Here is a 10,409-nt window from a genome sequence, read left to right on the forward strand (position 1 = left end):
AAATTGCCTTAATTCTCAGGTGCAGACAGATTAAATGATCAGAATTAGGCTAAACAGCTTTACCTGCTTAATCACCGCATGACATGTCAACATTGTTTTGAGGATTACAGGATGAGATCTGGGCTTTGTATTAAAAGAAAAGCTCAATTTCACATCTGATTCAGAAGCATTGTCAGTTATTGTTAGCAAATCCAATTCAAGTCTTTGTAAAAACCACTTCACCAGAAAACTGAATTTAACATTTCTAAACTGAAACACTGATCGACATGATATTCTGCAGATATGCTTTCTCACCACCCACTGGACAAAAGACCACATGACAAGCAACTGTTAGTAAACATTTTTAATAGCACTTCTCATACAAGAACAGATAGAATACCTTCCTGATAACTATAATAATTTGGATAATACCAATAAAGGTTTGCCTTAATGAGATGCATTCAGGAATGTAAATGTTGGAAACACATGAAAAAGAAATAGGTGACTGGCTAAGGAATCCTGGAGTGTGTCTGGGCTGGCTGATCACATGTTCCAGGTTACACATCTCAATGTCAAACTTTGTGAACTTTAAAACAAACATATCCATGTTTCTCAGGGTAACAGGGAGTGTGTCTATAATAAATTGAACCTGTGCAGTGCACTGCAGCCTTCACATTGTTATGATCCTTCGGTGGGAGGCTCCTCAATGCCAAGTAGACAGAACCTTAGTCGTCTTCCCCACACAGCTTCAGCAGAGCTTGTCCATAATTTCCAGCAGTTTCAGACTACAATTGAACACAGGGATGGAGAGGACTTTTACATGGCTATGACACAGAGTATGATCAATTTCACAGATCTTATTAGTCAATCGTCATTTCCTCCACAGAGAATCTTCAGAGCGTTGCCATAGTAACTGGACACTTACGACTGACCAGGCAAGAAAGAAAACGTCACCAAAAAAAATCCCCAAATCACAATAAAAAGGTCTGATTCGCAATCACATGCAGATCAGATTGGCTGACCAAATAATAAAATCACAAGATGGAGTGTGAAAATAAATATATTCCAATCATGTTTATTTCAGCAGCCATTCAATTAAAATCAGCAGATGCATTGCATTCGGAAAGTATTTAGACCCCTTGCCTTTTTCCACATTGTTACGTTACAGCCTTATTATAAAATATTCTCCCCTAAATACACACACAATACCCCATAATGACAAAGCGAAGACAGAAATACATTATGTAAATAAGTATTCAGACCCTTTGCTATGAGACTCGGAATTAAGCTCAGGTGCATCCTGTTTCCATTGATCATCCTTGAGATGTTTCTACAACTTGATTGGAGCACCTGTGGTAAACTCAATTGATTGGACCTGATTTGGAAAGGCACACACACACACACCTGTCTATAGAAGGTCCCACAGTTGACAGTCCATGTCTGAGCAAAAACCAATACAGGATTCTGTTGAGGCAAACATCTTGGAAAGAGTATCAAAATAAATTCTGCAGCATTGAAGGTCCAAGGTCACAGTGGCCTCCATCATTCTTAAATGGAAGAAGTTTGAAACCACCAAGACTCTTCCTAGAGCTGGCCGCCCGGCCAAACTGAGCAATCGGGGGAGAAGGACCTTGCTCAGGGAGGTGACCAATAACCCAATGGTCACTCTGACAGAGCTACAGAGTTCCTCTGCGGAGATGGGAAAAACCTTCCAGAAGGACAACCATCTCTGCAGCACAGCACCAATCAGGCCTTTATGGTAGAGTGACCAGACGGATGCCACTCCTCAGTAAAAGGCACATGACAGCCAGCTTGGAGTTTGCCAAAAGGCACCTAAAGACTCTTGGACCATGAGAAACAAGAGTCTCTGTTCTGATGAAACCAGGACTGAACTCTTTGGCCTGAATGTCAAGCGGCACGTCTGGAGGAAACCAGGCACCATCCCTACAGTGAAGCATGGTGGTGGCAGCATTTTTTAAAATGTATTTCACCTTTATTTAACCAGGTCGACCAGTTGAGAACAAGTTCTCATTTACAACTGCAACCTGGTCAAATTAAAGCAAAGCAGTGCGACACAAACAACAGAGTTACACATGGGATAAACAAACGTACAGTCAATAACACAATAGAAAAAAACTATATACAGTGTGTACAAATGAGGTAAGATTAGGGAGGTAAGGCAATAAATAGGCCATGGTGGCAAAGTAATTACAATTTAGCAATTAAACACTGGAGTGATAGATGTACATCATGCTGTGGGGATGTTGTGTATGTTGTGTATGCACACATGACTGTAAGTCGCTTTGGATAAAAGCGTCTGCTAAATGGCATATATATATACATATATGTTTTTTAGTGGCAGAGACTGGGAGATTAGTCAGGATCAAGGGAAAGCTGAACGGAGAAAAGTATAGAGAGATCCTTGATGAAAATCTGCTCCAGAGCACTCAGGACCTCAGACTGGGGCAAAGGTTCACCTTCCAACAGCACAACGACCCTAAGCACACAGCCAAGACAATGCAGGAGTGGCTTCACGACAAGACTGAATGTCCTTCAGTGGCCCAGCCAGAGCCCGGACTTACACCCGATTGAACATCGCTGGAGAGACCTGAAAATAGCTATGTAGTGACAATCCCCATCCAACCTGACAGAGCTGGAGAAGATCTGCAGAGAAGAACTCTCCAAATACAGGTGTGCCAAGCGTGTAGAGTCATACCCAAGAAGACTTGTGGCTGTAATCACTCCCAAACATGCTTCAACAAAGGACTAAGTAAAGGGTCTGAATACTTATGTAACCTGTTTTTTTCCTTTGTCATTATGGGGACGTGTGTAGATTGATGAGGGGGAATCAATTTATTCCATTTCAAAATGAGGCTGTATCATAAAATGTGGAAAAAGTCAAGGGGGTCTGAATACTTTGAATGCACTGTAACTAAATTGGTCAAAACAAATCCAGCCGAAAAAGATCGAAAATTTACCCCATGAAATGTAGCTATGGGACAAGTATGTTACCAGTCAGCAAGATTATCAGCAAATACCTTGATGGTGGAGTAGAGAGAACAGCCAAACAGCTTTTTAAACTCTGCCCTGATGTCCAGCATGTCCATCTCAGAGCGGCCAACCATTATCCTGGTCAGAATGGACTCGGTGGTCCCCACGCCCTGAACACACAACCACTGGATTAATCCCAAAACCCCACAGATTAACGTTCTACACCACCGGAGCCCACTGGATTAGAAGAAATTAAACAAAAAGAAAACATGTCAGTCCCAGATCTGTTTGTGCAGTTTGGCATGACAATAGGAGTTGTCAAGACAGCACAAACAGATCTGACATCAGGCTAGGCACGTGCACTAGAGATTGACCGATTATGATTTTTCAACGCCGATACCGATACTGATTATTGGAGGACCATAAAAGCCGATCCCGAATACATCGGCCGATTCCATTTATTTATTTGTAATAATGACAATTACAACAATACTGAATGAACACTTATTTTAACTTAATATAATACATCAATAAAATCAATTTAGCCTCAAGTAAATAATGAAACATGTTCAATTTGGTTTAAATAATGCAAAAACAAAGTGTTGGAGAAGAAAGTAAAAGTGCAATATGTTCCATGTAAAATATGTGCCATGTAAGAAAGCTAACGTTTCAGTTCCTTGCTCAGAACATGAGAACATATGAAAGCTGGTGGTCCCTTTTAACATGAGTCTTCAATATTCCCAGGTAAGAAGTTTTAAGTTTTAGTTATTATAGGAATTATAGGACTATTTCCCTCTATACCATTTGTATTTCATTAACCTTTGACTATTGGATGTTATTATAGGCTCTTTAGTATTGCCAGTGTAACAGTATAGCTTCTGTCCCTTTCCTCGCTCCTCCCTGGGCTCAAACCAGCAACAAAACGACAATTAGCGCTAACTAGCTAGCCATTTCACTTCGGTTACACGAGCCTCATCTCGGGAGTTGATGGGCTTGAAGTCATAAACAGCGCAATGCTTGACGCACAACGAAGAGCTGCTGGCAAAACGCACGAAAGTGCTGTTTGAATGAATGTTTACACGCCTGCTTCTGCCTACCACCGCTCAGTCAGATACTTAGATACTTGTATGCTCAGTCAGATTATATGCAACGCAGGACACGCTAGATAATATCTAGTAATATCATCAACCATGTGTAGTTAACTAGTGATTATGATTGATTGTTTTTATAAGATAAGTTTAATGCTAGCTAGCAATTTACCTTGGCTTAATGCATTCGCGTAACAGTCTCCTTGTGGAGTACAACGAGAGAGGCAGGTCGTTATTGTGTTGTACGAGTTAACTGTAAGGTTGCAAGATTGGATCCCCCGAGCTGACAAGGTGGAAAATCTGTGGTTCTGCCCCTGAACAAGGCAGTTAACCCACGGTTCCTAAGCCGTCATTGACAATAAGAATGTGTTCTTAACTGACTTGCCTAGTTAAATAAAGATGTAAAATATATATATATATATCGACCTCTACCGTGCACTATGACTTTGTATCCCGTTGGGCTCTGCGGGTGGAGAATAGTGCATGAGGCTTAAAAAAGAAAATGTATACCGTAAGCAATTTGTAAAATGCATAAACAAGAAGACTTCTGCTCACCTTTGTGCTTTTGAACAGTTTCTCAGCCAGGTAGGCAGGAACACTCTTCACACATTTCACTGGAAAGTCAAAGGGTTTGTTAGCGATAACAGTGCATGACATCTTTGAGCGTGATTGGCAACAAGACCTGTGAATAGTCCTTCATACCAATAGCCACCAGTAGATCCTCTAGAGTCCCTGACATCTCCCTCTCAATGCTCTCCTGTAGAGTTTTGTTGCTCAAGGCCTTATACTCCACTAGGGCTGTAAGGGGAGGGAGAGGATCACACATCATCATCATCATAGAAGACTACAGTATTGAGTTCGTCACAGTGCTTTGCTAGACCAAGGTTACTAACTCTGTCTCAGCTGAGGAACACTCCGGTGACACAGGATGTCAATGAACTTGCTTTCATCAGTCCCCCACTTCTTCTCTCCTGCCTCGTACAGGGCCTAGAGAAGGGGAGGACACAGAGAGAGAGACAGAGGTAGTACAGTACTTGTTAGGCACTATCGTGCACTGGCTTGAGTGAGCGAACATGGAACAAACCAATATTTTTAATTACATTAAAAATACACACTTAACGATAACAAGTCTTTGGCAGGACGTCTGAGTGAGTCACTCCCAAAAGCTTAAAACCAAGACCAGTGAAATACTGAGCATGGTTGTAAAATTCATCATATCTTAATGTACCTTAGCGTCCACTTTAGCTTTAGCCGGGTCCACATTCGTACTCTCATCTCGCTTTCCCTTAAATGACAGACACCGAACCGAAAGATTGAAAAAGTCATCTAAGATTTACAGGTCACAAGCAGCTAAAAAAAACTATGTAACAGAAATACCACTGTTACTTGTAAGTCCAAGTCAAATCCCCCCTGGGGACAAAGTTCTCATTTTACCTCAGCCAAGATGAGAAGTGTTGTAGCATAGTCCCCAGACACCTCAGCCTTGAGGTCATGAGTCATCGATCGCCCAGTTTCTGTGGTCAAATACAATATCTTATTAGTATCCAACTAACAAATTACTGACAATCAATTAATATGTAACTTTTTAGGCGACCGACCAAATTCACAAAAATGTGGGTTATAGATCTATCATTCTAAGAAGAGTAAATCTGTTTTACGTGTGCCATTTCTATGCTTCCCATTCTTAAATTTAGGTTTTGCATCTTTTACTTTCAGTGTAACTTCAAACAGCTAATACAACAATATTTTTCGTTATGGAAAATATAATTTCACAGTGGTTTGGATGGTACAATGATTATCTACACTATACTTGCTTATTTTATCACACAAACTGAAATTATGCAAACTATTAAGAGTTTTAGCAACCAGGAAATGCTTGTAAATTAGAACAAATTATAATTTACAATGACGGCCTACCCCGGCCAAACCCTAACCACGCTAGGCCGAATGTTGCTGCGCCCTGTAGGACTCCCAATCACGGCCAGTTGTGATACAGCCTGGAATCGAACCAGGGTCTGTAGTAATGCCTCTAGCACTGAGATGTGGTGCAGCAGTCTAAGGCACCACTCGGGAGCCCTTAGTAGTACATACTAAGTTTAGAGACTACTAACCTGCTAAGTAAGCATCAGATAGAGCCTTGATTTGCTTGTTGGATCTTGAGGCAAATATCTCTGTTAAAGTCTCCTCAGTTGTCCCAGAACCCTGTGTGTGTGTGTGTGTGTAACAGGCAGGTTTGCACAAAGTACATGATAAATGGTCATTGACAGTAATGTTTGGTACCAGATATGTACCTAATACAGATAAATGTCCCTTACCTTGATGGCTCCGATGACCTCATGACAGTCGAAAAGAGCAGGAGGGGTGACCAGAGCAACCAACAAGTCCTCAAAGTCCCCATGGGTGTCCCCCTTCAGGTCATCCACTAATGTCTGGGGGGGGTCAAAGGCCATGGGTTATCAACAGGGATGGATATTGACTCATGCAATATTCAGGGATATCTGGACAAGATGTTTTATATAAATTCTAATTTTAAAAAACTATCATGCTGCTAATATTTAGAGTAGTAGAGGGATAGTTGTACCCTGTTGGCAGCTTCCTGGTACGCTTTACAGATGAGCTGACGCTGGGCATTGCTCCTCCCGGTTAGAACATCAACTAGAGTCTTCTCAGTGGTACCTGAGAACATCAACACACAATGTTTATAGAAACTGAAATGTTACATTTGAGTCATTTAGCAGACACTCTCATCCAGAGTGACTTACAGTAGTGTGGGAATACATTTTCATACTTAAAAAAAAATACTGGTCACCTGTGGGAATTGAACCCACATCCCTGGCGTTGCAGGCGCCATGCTGTACCAACTGAGCTACACAGGATCACATTGAGAGGGTTGATTGACATTCCTACCTATTCCCTCGATGGCCTTCCGTAGAGCAACTACATCTTCTGCTGCTTTGAATCCCGCTTTCTCTTTAATGGTTCCTCGGGCGGTGGACTGAGAAACAGAAACACATATCAAGAAACAGCAAAAACTAGTTACACTAAGGTACATAGCCCATAGTTGAAATACAAGTGTAACTTAGTAGGCTTACCGTTACTGTCAAAGAGGAAGGGGAATCCAAAAGGAGATCCAAGTCACCCTGAAAAGGAAATGTACACATTACCAGAGGATCATTATTGACAAAGACCAGCAGTCATCCTCCACTGAGTTCTTTCCCCACAATGAACCTCCGACTCGCTGCGTGTCGACACTTCAAAAATGTCAATTCTTAAACTCTTGCCGTGTCCGTATGATTTAACCTCTTATTGCCTGCCTTTGTTTGCTGAAAATCATACTTTCATAATCAAATACAACCAACCACTATTTCCTTGTTAAGATTAAATTGGCACAATTTGTGTGGTTGTGGTATATTTGACTTTTATTAAAACGTATGAATTTCAGCAAACTAGGAATGGCACGCAACAGAGGACAAACATAGGTACATGGTAAGGGTGGAAGAATTTACATTTTGGAAGTATCAACGCATAGCTACTCGAAAGGGTCTTGAGGTTCATTGTTTTTTTTTTTTAAGATGTGAGTCTGCTCTCAAGACTGTGGAGTGAAGTTACTTGGAAACAAGTCAACAAACACAGGCCACGGACAGAAGTGGCTTAGAGATGTGTAAACAGAACCAGCAATCATCTGAAACAATTAGTAGGAAAAAGTATTTCCTTTACAGAAATTAGAGACATATCCGGTAACTTACCCAAACATTGGCCATTACAGCAGTGGATATTTTACACCTGAGGGGAGAAGGAGCTGGGTAACAATTCATAGATTCATATTTATTTTATTATGCTCTGCATAGGCCTAATTTGTACAGCAATTCCAAATCCATCTTCATTGACAGTGCAACGTTTCACATTCCACCATACTGGTAGGTTAACCCATTCATAGACATTAACGCTAGCACTTTTGTAAAGAGCACCGATACCTGCTATACACATTAAAACACATCCCCCATCCACTTTGTCTACACACTCATCTCATATGTATATACTGTACTCGATACCATCTACTGTATGCTGCTCTGTACCATCACTCATTCATATATCCTTAGGTACATATTCCTTATCCCCTTACACTGTGTATAAGACAGTAGTTTTGGAATTGTTAGTTAGATTACTTGTTGGTTATCACTGCATTGTCGGAACTAGAAGCACAAGCATTTCGCTACACTCGCATTAACATCTGCTAACCATGTGTATGTGACAAATAAAATTAGATTTGATTTGCAGTATGGTTTTAGAAACATAAAGAACACGTCTTTAATACCAGCAAGAAATCATAAACTGTTTAAATTACTAGACCTTTATAGGGTAAAGGTTAGTGTTCCCACATGGCCATATCTCCATGTTACAGCGCTTGTTTATGTAAGACAGAGCTGACAACTTGTACCTATTTCCTATCCAACATGCGTCAAACACCTGTATGGACGCGTCACCGAGGAGGAAGTGTAGTTCGTCACCTGGCGGCACAGTTTATGGCTCTGTGAAAATCTGCTACAGTAAGTATAATGTAAGTATCATTTTAATTTGAAAGATTATTTCTTGCTGATATCAAAAAGGGGCATATGTTTCTCGAAAACAGTTTCGCAAGCGATGATTGACATTTCTAAATGTTAAAACAGCTTCGGAATTATAGTTCACATGGAGCCAGCCGTGGGCGAAGTTATTAACCAGTGAAAACCCTACGGAGAGAAGGGGTTTTCGAGAACTATGGTAGGTATGTTACTTTAGGCATTTAATCAGAATAATCTAAATCAATTGCGTACGTTAACGGTTTTAAATTACAACAAATATTTTTCGGAGATTGACAAACTGTATCACATCTGGTGAAAATAATTATTGTCGAGAAAAATAACTACTTGACGCACTTCACTAAACTTGAACAATAGCGTGGCATACCTTCGATAGTCCTGAAATGTCCGTGTTATAATTTGTTAAATATCTGAAAAAGCTGTTTCCTTACCTGAGCTATAGTTGTAAACTGACCACACCTTTTTACTAGAGTGTAGAAGCCAACGCCCATAGGCACAACGGAAAATGAAGTCACTACCGGTAATATTCCCAAATCCCTCCTCGTTTTTAAACGGATAGAACAGTCAAATACATCTGTGGAACAGTCATACTAATAGGATCAATTATGGTGGTCCTGGTGCATTTTTATTATCTGTCATGATGGTACTGGAGTTGCAAATACATTGTCGGACAACATTATTACATTGTTGCACTGCATAACCATCACTCAGAGATACATTGAATCAGCTGATCACAACCTGACGATGACGAGTCACTATTATGTTTCTATTTGACAAAATATTTAACAGTGTCTTGGTGAAAATCTCACAGTCATGTAGGCACTGTCTATTCAATATAATGACTGCATTTGAATGGACATGATTTGAGAAACATAAGCATGCAGTATTGTAGAGAGACTCCCTTTTAAGGAATCTAACATAATAATACACATGTAGGAATAATGAGTCCAAAGTTCTATTTGCATTGTGAGGGAACAGTCACAGATGTGTCTGTCCAAGTACTGAGTTACTAATTAATCAGTGAAATTAAAATAAATGCCTGCAGAAACAATGGTCAATGTGAAACCTTTTAGATACCAAAACAAGGTGTGGGAAATAGATGTTTTTTTTTATATACATGTCTTACTGCTATGTTTATCATGACTGAGAAACTATTTCAAATTGTTTACATAGATAGCCGCACCCAACGTTTAAAGTCCACTTACAATTTGTAATTTGCAACTTCAGGCCAACACCCCTAAACCTTATTTCTGTATTTGCAGATAAATAAAAGCTGTGAGGATGACACCACACATAGTAATTACACATAACAGTCCCTTGATTACAATTGTGAGTTGAGCCATAATACAATTGTGTATGGTATGAGGACAGGGGGAGCTATATCAATCTCATAGCACCCAGTGGCCCTACACCAATACCCTGCATATTTCAGACTCTATTACAAACATTCAGGATGTATCTAGGCAATACCTAGTGTTCACTTGAGGCATGTTATCATACTATGGAAGGAAGGAGGTGAGGGGGCGACCCAGGTGACCAAGATGTCATATCCTCACACACATCTTTGCTTACAATCATATCATGAGTAACCTACTTAATTTACTCACAAGCCTCTACTTGTGACAATCCAACCTTGAACTGACTGAACATCCATCTGTACTCAAAGTAGCAAATGACTCACTGTTCTCATTGTTCAATTGAAAGTTGTATCAGTTGGTTTTAATATATGATGTATAATTAAGCAATAAGGCCCGAGGGGATGTGGTGTATG

At 40.3% G+C, this 10,409-nt stretch overlaps 1 protein-coding gene across 2 annotated transcripts; it reads right to left on the reverse strand.

Annotated features, from left to right (window-relative positions):
- Nucleotides 1-328: 328 nt before the first annotated feature.
- anxa3b (annexin A3b) lies at nt 329-9,145 on the reverse strand. Of its 2 annotated transcripts, none has more exons than XM_046305983.1 (14): nt 9,070-9,145; nt 7,805-7,841; nt 7,151-7,198; nt 6,966-7,053; nt 6,640-6,734; nt 6,374-6,487; nt 6,170-6,260; nt 5,493-5,572; nt 5,287-5,343; nt 4,952-5,045; nt 4,761-4,856; nt 4,614-4,672; nt 3,018-3,140; nt 329-764 (listed from the first exon to the last, which is right to left on the reverse strand). In XM_046305983.1, exons 2-14 carry the CDS (start codon nt 7,817-7,819, stop codon nt 705-707), a joined length of 1,020 nt encoding a protein of 339 aa, XP_046161939.1. In that variant the 5' UTR covers nt 7,820-7,841; nt 9,070-9,145; the 3' UTR covers nt 329-704. The 2 variants fall into 2 exon arrangements, with proteins under 2 accessions (XP_046161939.1, XP_046161940.1); XM_046305984.1 differs by having other exon boundaries at nt 9,006-9,072.
- Between the last annotated feature and the right edge of the window lie 1,264 nt (nt 9,146-10,409).

This window comes from Oncorhynchus gorbuscha, linkage group LG16, assembly GCF_021184085.1.
Source record: "Oncorhynchus gorbuscha isolate QuinsamMale2020 ecotype Even-year linkage group LG16, OgorEven_v1.0, whole genome shotgun sequence".
Lineage (NCBI taxonomy): Eukaryota > Metazoa > Chordata > Actinopteri > Salmoniformes > Salmonidae > Oncorhynchus > Oncorhynchus gorbuscha.